The sequence below is a fragment of the Micropterus dolomieu genome, linkage group LG17 (genome assembly GCF_021292245.1).
Source record: "Micropterus dolomieu isolate WLL.071019.BEF.003 ecotype Adirondacks linkage group LG17, ASM2129224v1, whole genome shotgun sequence".
NCBI classification, from domain to species: Eukaryota; Metazoa; Chordata; class Actinopteri; order Centrarchiformes; family Centrarchidae; genus Micropterus; species Micropterus dolomieu.
The window spans coordinates 19,849,834-19,868,044 of record NC_060166.1 but is presented as its reverse complement, the minus strand read 5'-3'; the positions used below and the strand labels follow the sequence as shown (position 1 = coordinate 19,868,044).

The 18,211-nt window shown below is 40.1% G+C and overlaps 2 protein-coding genes across 5 annotated transcripts in view; one reads left to right on the top strand and one right to left on the bottom strand.

Annotated features, from left to right (window-relative positions):
• fam168a (family with sequence similarity 168 member A) overlaps positions 1–10,735 on the bottom strand; it is a 29,569-nt gene extending 18,834 nt beyond the window's left edge. The window contains exon 1 of one of the 4 annotated variants that reach the window (XM_046073713.1): positions 10,503–10,735. The gene's annotated coding sequence lies outside the window, so the exon portion shown is untranslated. The remainder of the gene's footprint in view (positions 1–10,502) is intronic. The other 3 variants (XM_046073710.1, XM_046073714.1, XM_046073711.1) reach the window with 3 other exon arrangements.
• A 1,058-nt stretch (positions 10,736–11,793) lies between these two features.
• On the top strand, positions 11,794–18,135 carry kbtbd3 (kelch repeat and BTB (POZ) domain containing 3). The gene is made up of 10 exons (XM_046074519.1): positions 11,794–12,255; positions 12,541–12,823; positions 12,893–13,058; positions 13,798–13,980; positions 14,639–14,812; positions 14,901–15,191; positions 15,724–15,966; positions 16,075–16,365; positions 16,506–16,655; positions 17,352–18,135. Exons 2-10 carry the CDS (start codon positions 12,552–12,554, stop codon positions 17,472–17,474), a joined length of 1,893 nt encoding a protein of 630 aa, XP_045930475.1. The 5' UTR covers positions 11,794–12,255; positions 12,541–12,551; the 3' UTR covers positions 17,475–18,135.
• Positions 18,136–18,211: the final 76 nt, after the last annotated feature.

Genomic DNA, 18,211 nt, shown 5'->3' with positions numbered 1-18,211 from the left:
TGTAGGGCTGCAAATAATCATTCAATCATTTCTGTTTAATGCATTATTTTTACAATTAACTGATTGATCTAGAGTGTCAACAATCTGCTGACTACTCTCGATTTATTAATTTGTCTATGAATGAAAATGGTAATTTTTCACAATCCTAACTTCTTGGAACCCTTCAAATGTCTTGTTTTGTCCAAACAACAGTCCAAAACCAAAAAGATCTCTCAATTCACCATCTCACAAAACAAAAAAAAGCAGCAAATCCTAAAAAACTAACTGTGCCAAAGGCGAAGCGAGGGTTTTGGGTGGCGCAATCACATACGCGATTTCCTGACGGGCGGGGTGAAGAGGGCGCTGCCGGCAACACGAAGGCATTCACTCGAGTTGAAAATTTTAAACTCGCACGAGAAAGCTGCATGACGCTGTGTCGCAATAGCCCATCAGCATTTGTTCGAACTGACAAAGCATGAATTAAAAGCATGTTTAACAAATCTGAATCATGTTGTAGTTATTTTGGCATCATGTTGACCCGTTTATTGCAATTAAATCACGGCAAAATGTTTACTTTGGGTTCATACAGCTGTAGTAATCACGGGTTAGGTTTCTTCACATTATCGCAGTGTGTGTGAAAACTTGGCAGTTGACCAGTGAGAAAACCCCCGTGAGGAAAGCATTGCGTGGATTAAATTAAATAATCACAATAGTTGTAGATCAACTACTCTGCAGGTCATTCCAGCTCTAGACTCAATTAGTCAATAAATGTCTAAAATAATGAAAAATGACAATCATAAGTTACCGGAGCCCAAAATATAATTAATAATTGCTTATTGTAAAATGTTTAGCATCAGGACAGGTTAAGTATTTTTTATTTGATTAATAACTAATAATTATCTTCTGAATGGTTATTTGGAAATCAGGTCAGCTGAGTCAGTGAAGTCTTTTCTTGAAACATACTTTTATGAGAAAGTGAAGGAGCCGCAGGTACATGATGATGTACACAAGTGCTGTTTGTGACCAGTAGACAGTGAAGGCCAAGTGGTCACAATCAGTTGATTTGAATCTAGATTTGTACTCCTTTATGACTTTGTTTGTCAGCTACATTATAATTTACACGCATGCACTTGCATTGCTTTGACAGTGTGTTTGCGGCTTTTTGTATATAATTATTTGTCTTTTCACACTTCTCTCCTTAAAACATAAAATGGCAGAAAATTTACTAGGCAACAGTGACTTATTCAAATTGCTTCTTTTATCCGACAGTCCAGAACCCAAAAATATCATAAATGACAGCAAACGAAGCACAAATCCTCATTTTACAGAAGGTGGAGGCAGCTTTTTTGCTTGATAAATGTGAATAAATAAATAAATCAACTGACTACTAATTTCAGATGTAACTGCAAGCCCCCAACCACGGACGTCAAATTGTATTGGGAGCTGGCTCTCTGCCTCACACACACACACACACACACACACAGATCAGGGATTCATTCACTACTGACTGACATTATTAAGGAGACCTTCCTGCTGCCTGGCTTAACCTGAGGTCATTTTAGGACTTTGTTAAGCTTAAACTCTATTAGTGGGACTTCATTTGGGCTGAACTCAAAAGCTATAGCCTCAAGGCCTAAGTACAAAAAACACAGCTCGTTAGCCTGCATGCTAACAGAGCAGGGATAGGTTTGTGTGACAGTCACGTCTTGCCTTGTTTCAGATATTCAAAGTTTATGCCCACATAATTAATCTGTCTATGTTTTTTTTTTAAAAATACAAATGTTCCACGCCATAAAGGGCAATTCCTGCAGCCTAGTGGAACCAGAAGAGGTAATAATGAAGGGAGGGGAAGGAGGAGGAGGGAAGGATTGTGAAAGAATAAACGTCTTTCTCGCTCTCTCTCACACACAAAGAGCTACCATTCCTGGAGAACATGTACAATACACCACAACCCCCACACCAGCTCTTTCCTCCCACATAATACCTCACCAGCCATCTACTCTTTAAGCAACAAATCAAAACCGGTGGGCGTCATCACACTTCAGCGCAGGAGAGAATAGAAATGCTTTTTGTTTTCTAATCCTTAAGAAGACAGTATTTTCACTTGGGTCATATAAGGAGGAAACTGACAGAAAAACCATAAGACAATAAACAGCTGAGTGTAATGTGATGCAGTATTTTTTTCCCCTTACTGACTAATATTGAAAAATACCCACTTAGAAAATAAGTCACACATTTAATATATCTACATTGGGCGGCTCGTTCCCTATTTGTTGAATTAATTCTCAAGGAACATTCATCATTTCAGATATTTTTAAAGCAAAAATGCTATTAATTCATGGTTCTATCTTCTCAAACATGAATGTTTTTTGTCTATATGATAATCAAACACCTTTTGGTTTTGGAGTGTTAAGTGGGACAAAACAAGCTATTAAAAAAATGTCACCTTGGGTTTGGGGAAATAGTCATCGGCATTTTTCATTACTTCCTGGCATTTTATTGACCAAACAACAAACCAAGCAAGAAAAGAACTGGCAGATTATTAATAATGAAAATAAAGTCCCTGAAAACTTAGTTTCAGAAGTATTTCTTTATGACACTCATGGCCGGAAACAAAAATCTTTTGCTCATGCAGGATCCCACCACTCATAGTACAAAGCTGATGAAGAAAAGAGAATAGAAATCCTAATTGCAGAATGATATCTAACAAAACACAGGCCTAAGGGACAGACTAACTGGCGGCTCCTATCATAATCAAAACTGACATCCATAATCCAAGTCTAACACCAAACCCATCTTACTACAACATTCAAAGTGTGATGGAATCAGAAATCCCTGGTGCCTTCCACACAATCAGACCTGCCCTGCAGGAACAAGCTCCGAACAGCCCTGGGCTATTTTAGATCTAGGACAGCACTATACACTTTGGGACAGCATCTTCCCCTTTCTCTGTGCTGGCTTCTTTCTCTTCTCCTTGACAGAATCATCTCATCAGTCACACACACCTCATGGGCCTGCATCCCTGGATTATGTGACAATATTGTGCCGGGCTAAAGAAAAATGAAATGTGCGCCTAAACCGTGAAATAAATACCCTGCAACATTATCCATTTATGGAGATTTCTACTGCCGCTGTGGTCCTTGGTTACTAACACACATTTAAGATGCGCTACATTAAAATAAACAGAATAACTGTTTTCCCTTGAGTGGACACTGCTGTCAGACTGATGACATTTTTAGGATATCAAAATGCTTTCCCCTCCACAGGTCTTACTGAGGATAAGGAACAACTTATTTTCTAATCTGTCAATTAGAGATTGTTTACATTGGACATTTTAGTCTTGGTGCCTAGTCATGACCATGATTTAGACAAAATGTTCAACATGCAAGAGAACTACCTCTGGAATACTGTATGGCAAAAATTAATTTGTTCTGTAATATTGTCAAATTTGCTATGATACAGCTTTGTATTGATGAAAACTGTTGGATGGATGACAAATGGAGAGAATAGTTTGTCTAGCCACCATGAGCCAAAGTGAAATTCATCAATTCAAAAAAGCCAGAAATTTGGCACATTGGAATTTTACCTTCATACTCAACTACTTCAACTCAACTACAAAAACTTCTACAAGTCTTCCCAATGGGATATTTTACAGACTAACAGTAACATACAGTAGCGCACATCCAGATGTAGAAACCCAAAACTCAACAATATACATGAGACTTGTTCTTGCACAGTTTAGCTGCAAATGAATTTACCTCATGCTGATCGCCTCCATAGTAGCGGAGCTATTCAAAGCAGCATAATTACAAATGAAAAAAGCTGACTGTGGCATGATGCCCGTACATGGTATAGTACGTGGTATAGTATAGTAAGTGCATCCTCACACTGTGCAATCACTTAAGTAACAACCATAAAAAATGACACTGCTTAATCCCTAGCCTGTTCCAGTAACTTTGAGTATGTTTTAAATACAAGGCACACCTGCTGCAAACAATAAGCTCAAATGGTGCTCCAAATTATTGAAACAGGTGCATCAATTTTATTGATTACTTACAAACTGCCACATCAACACATACACAAATTTACATGCACACATACAAAGAAGACAAGACAGCTTTGTGAGCAAGGACTTAGCAGTTAAACCAATTATAAACAATCAATACCTCCAGGACATTTAAACAGCAGACCGGCATTAATGCCTGCAATGGAGACATGCCTTGACAAATACAGTGAAAAAAAAAGACTATTATTCTAGTTAAAAATAGTAACCAGTAATATTTACTGTCTCTTTGCACAAAATCTCTCTTCTATTGCGTCATTGGCTGCAGATTTTTCAAGCTTTCGCCAGCGAGCTGTTTGCTGTACCAACTTCATAGGCCAACAGTACAGCAGGTCTGGTTTTAGCAGTTTGTTTGCGCCTCTGTCCAACAAATGCTGCTTAAATAATCAGTCATAATTATTAGAATATTGCTGTGGTTCAACAAATTGTCATAGTCAGAAAAACACAGGTGTTGCTGGTCTGAAGCTGCTAAAAGAAATTCAGCCATCGTTCATTTTATTGTTTTTGTGCTTTCTTTTCTTACTGTCACATGTCAAAATGTCTTCTGTAAGACCTATTCAAATAGCATCCCTGCTGTAAGCTAGTCCTCAGATGATTGCACAGCAGGGTTTTTGGGTGAGAAAATACTGTGTCCCGGTTCCATATACTATACAAGAAACAAATGTACAGTACCTTTTTGCAGTAGCGACATTTGATACAAGACATGTGTAGACTGATGTCAAGGTGTTCTCTCATTTACATACTGTTATCATATTAGATGTCCATATTAACAATAGTTCAAGTTCCAAAACTTGAATGTGAATGTATCTATAAAAAAAACCAACACATTTTTAGGAGGTTCAGCACAGCCCAGCACCCACGAAGTACAGCCTGTGAGTGACTGCAATGCCAGCGACCACAATGTCAGAAATAAAGTGTTTCTGCGGTTGCTGTGGTGGAAGGAATGCAACATTAGACAACAGGGTATCATTTGTATTTTCAGATCTCATGCAGCAGTGCAACCCCTGCATTTATTTCTGATCTTTGCATTTCATCGAGGCGACCGGGTCCCATGCATGTTGCTGTCTCGTTGCGTTAAGTATCTGGCGTAACTAATGTGTACATTCAGGGTAACACAAGGAGAGAGTGTCTACAGTATTTACTATACTATGATTACTTTAATAGTTTATTAGGTGTTTTTGTTTTTACCAGAGAGAATTACTTGATTAATGTTTCACATCTTCTATTGTCACATATCGTTGAACTTTGTTCATGCCGCTACATCTCCTAGCAACAAACTGGGCTTTGTACTGTGGAGTCAAACGAAAAGTGGAGTGTATGTTTGGGTCTATGGATTTATACTTGTGCGTTTGTGTCTTTGTCATTCTGCAATTACACCGCGCTACAGTGTCTACTGTGGTGACTTTTGCCGGACAAGCAGGCTCACTTCCGGTTTAGCACTCCGCTCAATTGTATATGTGCGGCTGACTTTTCAAATGTTATCGATCGTCGAGACGACGCGGACAATGAGAAAAATAATGTGTTTTATGAACATTAAAGCTTGTAAACATTTTATAGTAGACCCCTGAAATAAAAATGATCATAATACTTTCCCTTTAAAAAGGTGCAATGTAGAGAATTGAGACAATTCTCCGCATGTTGAATAAGGCTGGACATTAAATTGAAAACTAATCGAAACGGATATTCAGAGCCTATAACCCACGTAATTTCTCCATGTCAGTAATTTCGGTTATTTAATCCTGCTAATATTGTGTGTTCATGTTCATCCCCTTTAAGCAACGCGTGTGTAGACACGTGACTCTGCCCCGTCGAGTCCTGCTCAGCTTTCAGACCAAAGTCTGAAGCAGAGGGAGATGTCAGTTAGCGCTAACCGCCCTCAGTTTCCAGCAGTTGTTAACGGACACACTGTGACCTATACTGTAAATTTACTGCCAGACTGACAACTTATTACTCGCTCGCTTTCAGCGTCACTTTCTGCCGTTTTCTCTCTCTCATTCGCTCCTCCACTCACTCGCTACACAAAACACGTCACACTGCAGTTAAAAGACCTAAATCTGCTGCTCTTATAACAGCACCTGTAATGTAGACGTCCTTTGACGAATGAGAAGAGGAAGCTAGCAAAGAGTGATTTACCTTGCTCACACAGTGTACGGGTCAAAATCATTTGTTCCACATTGATATTAAATAACTGAGTGAAAGTTTAGTAGCATCGGCCGTAATTCAGCAGCAGCGATGTGCCGAAAATAAGGGAACCATGTCTCTGTAATGGGCACGTCAATATTACAGTATTAATTGACATTTAGATCATGGATTTGTGAAATCTGTGAATAAATAAACCCAGCTTTAATAGTTGAGTATATTTACAGTACAAACCTTGTCAGTGAAATGAGCACAAAGAAAACAAACAACAAAAAAAAAAAGTGTTCAATAATCGTAATCAAACTGAAATGTTTAATTAATCGTGATTTTGATTTTTAGGTGAAATCGTCCAGCCCTACTGTCGAATTTATACTCAGTTTTTCACATAACCGGTCATAACTGCCGTCAGGTAGTGAGCTCAGTTAGTTGTGGAGCTAACTTTGCGGTCCTGTAAGCTGACTGACTCCAGAAATAGAAGACGACCCGGAGCCAGGCGAGCGGGCAACGGCGCTCCCAGTGATCCAGGACCAAACACAGCCAGTAACATGTAAACTTTACTGAAAGACCCCAAACTGAGCTGTCACGCAAGCCATCATGTTGCTCTACATGATTCGTCTGCTTTTTTTCCTTGCTGATGACAGCTCCTCCATTGTCGTTCTGCATTGTGTTGGGGTAGTGCTTTATACCACTCTAAAAACGTAAGCAACTATAATATGCCCGTTGGCCTTTTTAAGAATGTCAGGTACTATCCCTTAGGCTAGAACATTACATATGTTCATTTTGAACACTGCTACTGTACAACAAAATGAAAATAATAACCCTAACCCAGTATGACTGATAGCTGAATGCATTACAACTGCCTCCAGGGATCAGTTCAACCTTTTATCCTAGTCCTTTATGCTCCTTGCCTCTGCATACATTCACACATGTGCACAATCAATCACCAAGCAATGATATATCCAGACAATGCTCGTCAGGAATCTGTTAGGGTACATGTCAACAGGTTCATCTTACCATACACCGAGCTGGTCAGCATAGTAAGAGTAAGAACACAATGCTACTTCAGCAAGCCTTAAATAGATAGATATCAGAACATTTACCAAAATTAAAAATCAGGTTTACTGGTTCTTACTGTGCATGTCTTGCAAACCTTGTCTGTCAGTAATAACAGGGTTTACTCAATATTTCATTTGAGGCAGCTGAGCCCTGAATTGAAAGCAATACACCAACTAACTGTTGGAAACGCCCACCTATATCCTTGCATTCATTGGCAAACAATTTAATTACTACTATAGCGCAGACATCTTCTCCCTAAGCCACAAAGAGTATGGAGTACTCAAATGATATTATTTGCAATCCACAAACATAGTGTAATCAGATTACAGATGCAATGGTTAGTCAGTTAGCCAATTAATCACGTTAGTTACTACATTAATAATTAATTACTACATTAGTTTAACATTTGTGCCCTTTTCATTAAAGCTGCAATTAATTACTTCCAACATGTCCAAACTACATCAAAGACAAAGGAGCAGCTGTATGTAGCATTTGTAGTTGTTTCACCTTCTTATTGTTGGTATGCAGAGAAAAGGTCACTGACCAGGTTACGTGAATGTATCATTGAACGAACTGATTAAAATACAACACCCTTTCTTTATAGCAGTGTATGTACAGAATCTTCCACCACTGTAAATGTGCCCTTTACACTCCACAATACAAGTGGACGGAGCAATATGTTAATTCAAACAAAAGATAGCTGAGGCAAGAAATGTTTCTCCAAATTTGACTATTTAAATTTATTAGAAACTAATGATAATTCATCAATAATTAATTTATCAAGCAAAAATTCCAAATACTCACTGGTCCCAGCTTCCTTAATGTTAGGATTTGCTGCTTATCTGTTTTACATATCATTGTAAATGTTTTAGACTGTTAGTTGGACAAAATAAGCAATGTGAGCACTTCACCTTGGACGGTCACGTTTTACAAAGTACACGATTAATCTTAATAATTAGATAGATTAATAGAAAACGTCAGTTACAGCCCCAGTTTTAGTAATGAACTGCAATGATAAACGATTTCTATGATGACATTCAGTGGTATTCAAAAATGGCCACCTCGTTGTTAAACATCACTGACTTTCCAGCTAGTCTAACCACACAATTGTTTATATCTGCTGGTCTCAAAAAAAAAAAAATGTTGGACTGTGGGCTGCACACAAGATAGTGAATCTGGAAGCTACCATCTGTAAGCATCTGGTTCACAGACCTGATGACCAACTCATTAAGGGGTTCAAACCACATGTGAATGAACTGCTAGAAAGACAACAGTCTGTTATAGAACCACTGACTCTCGTAACATTAAGTGACTCCGGCTTTCTTTAGTCTGACAGTTTTACGGCCGCATTGTACAACCCACCATTCATACACATGAGACTGCGCTCAACGCATGCCAAATGCCCCCCACCCACTCAGCATAGCAGACAGGGGTCAACTTTGACTAAAGATGAAAATGAACTAGCAAATACTTTGAAGACTGTGATGGATGCTTAGCTCAGTTCAGCGTCACTTGTTTTTTTTTAAATTACTGCCACCAATGTCCTGTAATTTGTGATTGAATTTCTCAAGGATGACCATTGTCCTTGCATTTAATATGCCTTCATCTAGGGGGAAGCAATTCAGCCAGATGCTTCTTGATCTCACTAGTCTTCTAAAGAAGACGCCTTTATAATTTGTGGTAAAATCAATATGACTCATGTTGTTCAGCCCAGTGAAGGGAAGGATTCCTACTAGAGGTTAGCCTATAATTACAAACAGCAAAAATTTTACATGGAATAGTGTACTTTGTCACATCCCGGCAAAATAATATTTGAGCTGTGCAGTTTACTTACACTGCGTTACTCTGCTGAGGGCCACGAACAGTAGCATCTCAGAAATCTCTTTAGACAGATAAGGCTTTCTCAACTAATAGGGATTAATAGTCAATGACTTAAGCAGGTAATACTACCCCCGCAAAAAAAGATGATTGCGAACAGGATTCATTTCACTGATAATAGAATAAGTAAATTATGCCTTAAGCATTTTGTGTAATCCTGAGGCTGCATTTGGTTTTTGTATTCTGAGTTGTCACAGTGAGTTCAGTTATACCCTGAGGCATCTCTGCTAGTGCTGACCTAAAGAAAATGAATCAAGAGTTTTGATAATCATTTAAACTCTTTATCAAGCAAAGATGACCAATATTTGCTATGTGTAATTAGATTTGCTACTTTTCTATTCTTTTATTAAATGTCTTTGTAAACTAAAAAGACAGACATCAAAATTTTCCCAATTCTGTTGAGGGAACAATTATTGTTTAATCAAACGTTAACTCAAACTGAACCTCGAAAAGGAACCACATGTTCATTATGAGCATAAGTGAAGTGCATAGATGTCGATATGTGCAGACATTTAATGTAACGTATGCAGAATAGACGCTACACCTAATTTCAAGCCAACACTCTGTGACAATTTTCAAAACACAGCGCAAATGCAGTACAAAACAAATTAGTGCCATTCCAAAAATACAATTGTTTTTGCTCATAATGGTGGCTATAGCCTGGAGGATACAGCCCCCATTGCGCAGGCATTTGTATTTACCACCACTTCTGAGTATGGCATGCACTAGCAGTGCACAGCATTCCTGCGATAGCGAGTAACGCCAAAACAGCCATGGTTGGACAAAAATGGTCACACTCAAACAAGCTTAAGACACCATTTTGAAAATCCAACGATTTCTAGATAACAACTCCGCGATGCCATCTTGCCAATTATCACCAGATTAGCCACCGTTAGCACCACTACTGAACCATTCAGAAGCACACATCCGAGAATCTATGCTGGTCACATAATACTAACGTTAGCTTAGCTTGCCCGCTAGCCTGAAAAGACAACAGCTAACCGTAGCATCCCTGCATCCCTCGGCACACGCTACTCAAATAGCTAATTAGCGAACTAGCTGGGCAGAGATCAGCAAATGATAAAGAAAAAACATCCACACAAGGTCAGACCGGACTGCACCGGGAAAACCAGCTGCTAATTTTACCACCTGGCCGCAAACCACTACCGTTAAAACCCGTGCCGATGCGACAACTAGCTAGTATCAGTTAGATTCCGCTATATGTGAAGTAGCCCGTTTAGCTTAGCTTGCTAGTTCCTCCACTGTAGCCACCGCGGAGGACAATTGAAGGGATACGGAGGGAAAAAAAAGACAGAAAAAACGAACAACTAGCAAGTCGACACATGGACACTCCTGCCCTCCATAATAAACAGAGGAAGAGACTTACCAAAGTCACTCTGTCGAACAAGAAAAGATTCTCCTATGTGCGTACGTGCTTTCTCCCGTGTGTCTGCTCTGCCTCAGGTCGGTGCGGACTGGCTCAGCTACAACAACGTTTTGTCGGGCCAGTGGCGCAGGGAAGACAGCTTTCACCCGAAGAGACGGTCACAGTGTGTGGGGGATGGGGATGCACTGCCGGGAGGGAGAGACGAAGGGAGGGATGCAGGGATGCAAGGAAGGACAGAGGAGGGGGCAACCGATAACATAACAGGCTTTAATAATAGCCACATTCAGGCTTAAATAACAGCCAAATCATCATAATAATATGTAGATCAGTATGTTTCGGACCGCACAAGAAAAACAGTACATTCGCGACGGAATGGCCTTAGTTTCTGTTGTTAATTTTGACTGATATTAATATGGAATATTTTATTTTAAGCGTTAGTGCAAATCGACTATTAGTCTGCTGATGATGTAGCTGAAGGAAGTCTAACTGATACACTGTTAATGTTGATCATAAATGTTGGTTCTTTGTGGTTTTTATTGATTGAGTCCGATGTTTTAGTGCCAATGATAAATTACTCTCATATCAGAATGTCGTTGCGTATATTATTATTGTTATTATTATAATTCCCAGGAGTAAGGCACGCTGCTGTAGTGTATGTCTACAAAAGCATGTTTTGTAATCAACATTTCAAGGCAGGAAAGTGTGTTATTTGGTCAGCAGCACCGTGGTGGTGAAACGGTACTGCAACATAGCTGGAAGTTCACGTCCAATAATTCAGATTCAATGGCCTTCAGCTACAACACATTTTGGTCACAACAAGGCAGCGCCATCCGGTGGTGATGAAGTGCATTGCACCATAGTGCCTCACTTTTCTAAATAAGCACGGCCATGGTTTGTTTTGATATATATTGTAATGTATATAATGAATAACGTTTTGGTAAAATACAATTTATTTTTATACTTTATTTTATTTAAATAATCTGTTTGAATAACCCTTACTTCTTAGCGGTCTCTTGTGCTGTAACTTGAAGTATCACTAATATCAATAATTAAAAAAAAATTAGTGATTCATTTTAAGTTTCAAGTATTAGTAAGTATTCATAAGTCGTCCTGTGGAATAATTGCAGCAGTAATGTATTCAGGTACCATTGAAGGTAAAATTAGTGAATGCAAATAATTAAATACATTTTTAAAACGACGACGAGTGTATCTGCAGAAAAATGACAACATAAACAACTCCAGCCAGCAAAAACCTGTAGGCTGTAGAATATGTGAATACTTTACATCGATCTGCAACTGACAATGGTTAAACCACAAACTGCAGACTACTACTACTAGACCTTAGCCACGAACAAACTCTCACCGAGTCTAGCCGAGACCATAGACTGTACTAAAGGACGACCAATACGAGAGAACTACAGTTCCCAGCACTCACTGCGCCTCCCTCTAAAGCAAACAAAGAAACACATACACTCACACAATAACAATAATGACCTAAATATTTCTTTATTATTAACAAAACAGCAAAACAATTCAGCAAAAATTATGTTAGCGACAAGTAGGCCTATAACCGCAAAAAAAGCTACGCAAATCCTCGCGTGATTTCACGCTCCCGGAAGTTAGACTGGCACGAGAAAGAGAGCTGACCGAGGTGCTGACTACTGCTCGTCCTGCTTCTGACTTCTAAACCGGAATATTTCACATGTAGGCTGTTCCTACATGTTTGACTTTTAACAACGATACATCATCTAAGGTAAATGTGTAATATCTTTATTTTGGGCTGAATAATTGTGTGCTATACACAAACCAAGCTCTTTCCTCTAAGCTGTTCCCACTAACATTATGATTGTATGGTAGAGTGGGACTGTCTGTTACAGATATACTGAAGTGAAGTAGATTGTTTGTTTTTTTTGCACACACAGACACACAGACACACACACACACACACACACACACTCACATAATATATGAGGGCAGGCTGAAACTGAACTACATTCTCTCAAAATGTCATTTAATTTGTTTTTCCAAATATTGTCAGAATTTGGGAAGATGGATGAAGAGTCATCCTCCTGTGTCACCAACACCCACAACTCCCGCAGCAGCAGCCCTCCCAGTACCACACCTGGCAGTGCTCCACAATGCAACGGGGTTACAGAGTGCAGGACCCTGCTGCGGATGTCTGAGTCACATGGACTGCAGCTGCTGGGCATGCTCAGATCATTGAGGGAGCGAGGCTTGATGTTTGACTTCACCATTAAGGTCCAGGAACACAGTTTTCCCTGCCATCGCTGTGTCCTCGCAGCATGCAGTGATTTCTTCAGGTAGGTATCTATCTATCTATCTATCTAGAGATCTAATTAATTCGTTAATATCAACTGCTTTGTATTTAGGGCCATGTTTGAGGTGGACATGCGTGAGCGTGATGATGGTTCAGTAACTCTGAGTAACCAGTGTCCGGTGGCAGTGGGTTCTTTCCTGGACTTTGCCTATTCTGGAGAAGCCCTCATCACTGATGGCAATGTGGACGTGCTGTTTCAGCTTGCTTCTTTCCTGCAGGTACAAATATAATCATTGTTCTTTCGTTTTCCTTAACGTACAGTACATAATACATGGTTTTGGCCAAGTTTGTGCCATAACCAGCGCCTTCTCGCCTGGGTTAGGGTTAAGATGTTACTACACAAAAAGTTTTACACATACACATTTTTGAAATGTCACAGTAGGAGGTGTAATAATAATATGAATGATGGCTGAATTCAAAATATCTGCTTTGGTTTCAGGGTCTTGGTATTGTGCATGCTGGCTAACTGTCATGACTCACTGGGACACTTAAACGGAACAGAGCCATTGTTAGTTAGTCATTATTAGTAACACTTGTGCTTTTCTTCAGTCAACATGTCTGCCACACACCTATGGCACACCCGCACACGTGTCTTCACTTATTTTGAATAATTAGGATTCGTAGCACCTGTTAGCATCGGACAACTTACAACTTTACTATCCTTATTGGTATATGAACCTTGGTAACCTTGTGTATTTCCCTGCATAGTTCCACCCAACTTTTACCCAAAGGGTCTAATCAAGTAAGTAAAAACGCCTGTGTGGGTGTACAACTAGTTTAAAGGAATAACAGTTAACAAAGTTACCAAAGACACACTTAGTTAATAAGATATTTCAGTTGTTCTACTACTTTACTTTACTCTAAATGTTTTTCATCATTTAATTTACTCTGTAAAGGCATTTAGACATTTTCACATGGATGGTTTCCTGATTGTTCTTATCGTTGTTGTGTCCTCAGGTGCCAGTCCTGTCCCGAGCCTGCAGCTCCTTCCTGATAGGAAACATGGATCTTTGTAACTGTCTGTCCCTCTTCTCCCTTGCTGAGGCCTACGGCTCAGCCTCCCTCCTCCAAAGTGCCAAAGAGTTTGTGGTTCAGAACTTCTCTGACCTTTCCGAAACCCAGGACTTTCTGGATATGCAGGTGCTGCTCAAGAACGGACAAGATAAAGAAGTTATTTTATCAGAGAAGGTTTCTGTAATAACAGATGTAGATCATTTGTTAATACATCCATATGTTCCTTTAACCTGTTTATACCTTGACTATATATTGCATATGTAGAGTGTGAATACTGTATGCCTGCCTCATTCTCAGTAATTAACATGACAGCTCTAAATCATATTCCATAGCCAGTAAACTATAAGTTATTGTCCAACTTCTTGGTAATTTATTTATATTAATATGATTTATCCATGTTAATGGAGAAGGTTGAGAAAAATGACCCCATCCCTTTTAGATGGCCTTTTAAAAAAGATATTGTAACAACATTTGTCTATATGTTTCAGCTGTCTTAGCCTCTACTAGATCTTCCACATGGTGATGAAAAAAGGTTATGATTTAGATACTTTTATATTTATTTAATTAAAGGTTTTAAAATTAATCATCAAGGTCATGCATATAAAATGGGGCCTGTTTTATGTCAAAAGGTTTATAAATATTACACTTAAAAATCATAAGTCTGGTTTAGGTTGGTACCTGTCTGCCAAAAGGCTTTTGCTGTGTAAAAATAGTAATAGTAGTGAAAAAAGTGACCTGTGAACTGTTAAAAGGACTCATTTACTATTTCAATTGCTTCTTATAGGTGAATGTGTTGGAAGCATGCCTAAGGTCAGATGCTCTAAACGTGCCCAGTGAGGAGGCTGTGGTGAAGTCACTTTTTAGATGGATACGCCATGATCTCCCAGGAAGACAAAAGCTGTTGCCGGGCCTGTTATCTCTAACCAGACTCCACCATCTACCTGCACCTGCACTAAAGGTATAAGCACACGGCGTGTGCTGAATTTAGAATAATCTGAATGGTCTTGTGATTGTCTCATCCTTACCTTCTCTCCCTTCTCTCTCAGACCCTGCCTGATTCAGAGCCTCTCCTCTGCGAGAGTGAGGGCTGCCTCGCCCTGCTCTCAGAGGCTCAGAGCAGACAGGATCAGTACAGCAGCTTGCTCACTGATGCCAGGCCGGCCACCACGCAGAGCTACATCTACATCCACAAGACAGAGGAGAACGGAGAGATCCGCCATACCTTCTGCTACTGTCTGGAAACAGACCAGTGGAAAGATCTGGGAACAGGGTGCGGAGAGGGGAAAGCGGGGATGCCAGACCCACCGGGATCCTGCCTTACCAGCTATGCTGAGAAGGTATGTTTTGGGGTTGAACCGAGTCCTGCTACTGTTCTGAGCAGTGACCCTTTAAAATTAAGCAATTTCAACTTGGAGCCCCTTATTACAAGCCCTGGTGTGGGCATGGGTTGTGAACAGTACGACCAAAGAGTGAGCTTTCCTTTCCAGATTGTTTCATTTAGAGGCCTCAAGATGTAAAAGTATTCATCATTTCACAAGAAAAAAACAAAAAAAATAAACCTGACAGAAATCTTTTTTTTTTTCTCTCTTACACCTTTTAATTAACTTTTTACCTCTGAGATTTATATTGGGACCCCTTGGGGCATCCCGACCTCAAGGTTAGAAATAAGTGATTTAGAGAACAGCAGTAAAAAGAGGAGCGATGCCTGAACAGTTGGGAAATGTACATAAAATTAGGGAACAAAGAAATGGGGACCGGACCTATTTACAGTGTTTTGGAATTAATCATATAACTACATGTGTTTAAATTATGAGCTCTGTTATAGCTTTAAAAAGTTTACCATCTTCTCATCTTTCTGCTGGATCTAAGATGTTTGTGACAGGCGGTTGCCGTGGTAACTGCTGCCGGGCAATCCGTCTCCATGTGGCCGAGCCGTTCCATGACGCCACGGACGAGGTTTGGTGCTTCTGCCCCGTGACCCTAACGTGCACGCCTGCTCCAGCGATGCTGAAGCCCAGGACCACTCACGCAGCTGTAACCTGCCTGGACCGAGTGTACGTCATTGGAGGACGGACCAAGGGATCCAGAGGGGGAGCTCCCAGCCTGCTGGAGGTAACACTGTCTCCTTAATATGTCATTACTAGATTATGGATTTAGGAATGGGAGTGTAGATTATTTCTGTGCAGTACAAATTCTGTTAGTTTCTATCCTGTATTCTAGGTGGAGTATTACAACCCTCTGACCCAGACCTGGTGCTCAGTTAGCCCGCTGCCTACTGCCATCTTCTATCCTGAAGCTAGTGCTTGTGGCACTGTTATCTATACGCTGGGGTCAGAGGTGGAGATCACAGACTCCTTTAACCCCTCACTGGACTGCTTCTACTGCTATGATGCCCAGAAGGACCAGTGGAGCCGCCTGGTGGCAGAGTTTGGCCAGTTCTTCCACGCTACACTGGTCAAAGCAGTGTCAATTAATAATACACTGCACCTCTGTGACCTGTCCACTTATAAGGTAAGCCAAAAGATGAATGAATGAGCTGTCAGTCACTGGATTGCAGTGTTAAATCATTACAAAAGGCTTTTGTAATTGTCCAAGCAGGACTGTTTAAATAGTCAAACACAGAGTTCAAAGTGTGCCTTTCCCTCTCCCAGGTGTACAGTTTTTGTCCAGAGACCTGTGTTTGGAAGGGTGAAGGGTCATTTGAGTGTGCTGGGTTCAATGCTGGAGCAGTTGGTATGAGAGACAGAATCTACATCCTGGGTGGAGACTACTCACCTGACGAGATCACTGATGAAGTTCAGGTAAGAGAACCTTTTTATTGGTAAAAGCTGCCCTAATTTAACTTTTGTTGGCCAAGCAACGTCATGGTTTCTGGGGCTAAAAATGCAAGCCATCTGATGTGTCGACGGGTTTACTAATTGCAAAATGACTCTTTGCTTTCAAGAGACCTGGAAGAAGTGTTTGGTAGCTCACCAGATTGGCATCAGAATGAGCATTTCTAATTCAAATTGACACATGATATTAAACCACTGCAAGGAGGCCAACTATTTTTGTCAGCATGCCTGTCAGTTTTAAAGATACCATTGCATTAATTTTGATAAGATAGTGAGGAAATGAGGGAGAGAGATAGGGGCCGACATGCAGTAAAAGGGAGATGTATGCACAGGCTTCAATAAGAGAGAGAATAAACATGAGAAAGGAGAGACGTGAACATGGATGGACAAAGGCAGTGATGAGGTGGGGATGTAAATGGATGAAGGAAAGGGAAAGGGAGGGTGAGTCAAGAAAACTAAGACAAACAGGAAAGAATGGGTTAACCGGGTGATTAGATGTGTGGTTGATGCGTGGCCCTGCTTCCAATCCTAACTTAACTAGTTAATTTAAAGTTAGTTAAATATATTACCTCATTAATTCTCTTTGTTTTTTGGAGCAGAGGGTGTTCGTTTACCATCCTCTTAGAGTTTTGGTATCTGTTTGTTTTCTTGTGGCCTGTGCAGGTGTACCACAGTGGGAGGAGTCAGTGGGAGGAAGTGGCTCCGATGCCCAGAGCGCTCACTGAGTTCCACTGCCAGCTCATCAGCTTCAACAGATACAGAGACCCATGGGCTGACACAGCCTGATACACATAGACACCCACACACACACACACACACACTCTCATGAACACAATGCGAGTGGATATACATCTGTGTCACATGTGTCACTAATGTAAGCAAGTACCTATGAGTCTATCCTGTGCAAGGCGGACAGCTGACTGAGCTAACACCTCAAGAGAGAATGACTTCAACTAACACCACCATCTTTCACAGATCATTGTAACATGAGAACACCCGAGAGAGCCAAATGAGTTATTTATTTTTTTATTTAAAGATTTGATCCTGACCTTTGCTTGTGTGAAGCACCTGATTTCTTTGGATCTTTGTTGTGTCAATCAAAATATGGTCCTCCCATGGAGGAACACTATTGAGCAGAAGACTATTTTAGAAATCCTATTTTAGTAACTGAAACTCTTTTCCTGCTTAGGTGTGTGTAAAAAGGAGAATTCACCCACAGAAGAACTAACAGTATCTGTAAATTTATCAGCTTGAATATAGAAAAGACTTCTGTTATGTAACACTTTTGAGGCTCTATTTACAGGGTTTAGGACAAATTCAGTTTCCATTTCATGCATTTGTAGATTTTGCAGCCTGAAAGGATCGTTATTTTGTTCTGGCAAAAATACACAAAAGTCATGTAAGGAAAATTCACAAGATAAATGAATAGTGGACTGTTTGAACGTCATTTCAGCTAAATGTGCTTTATTTGATTGCACAGATTAGACAACACACATTTTGTAATATTTTTAGAAAATGGTCCC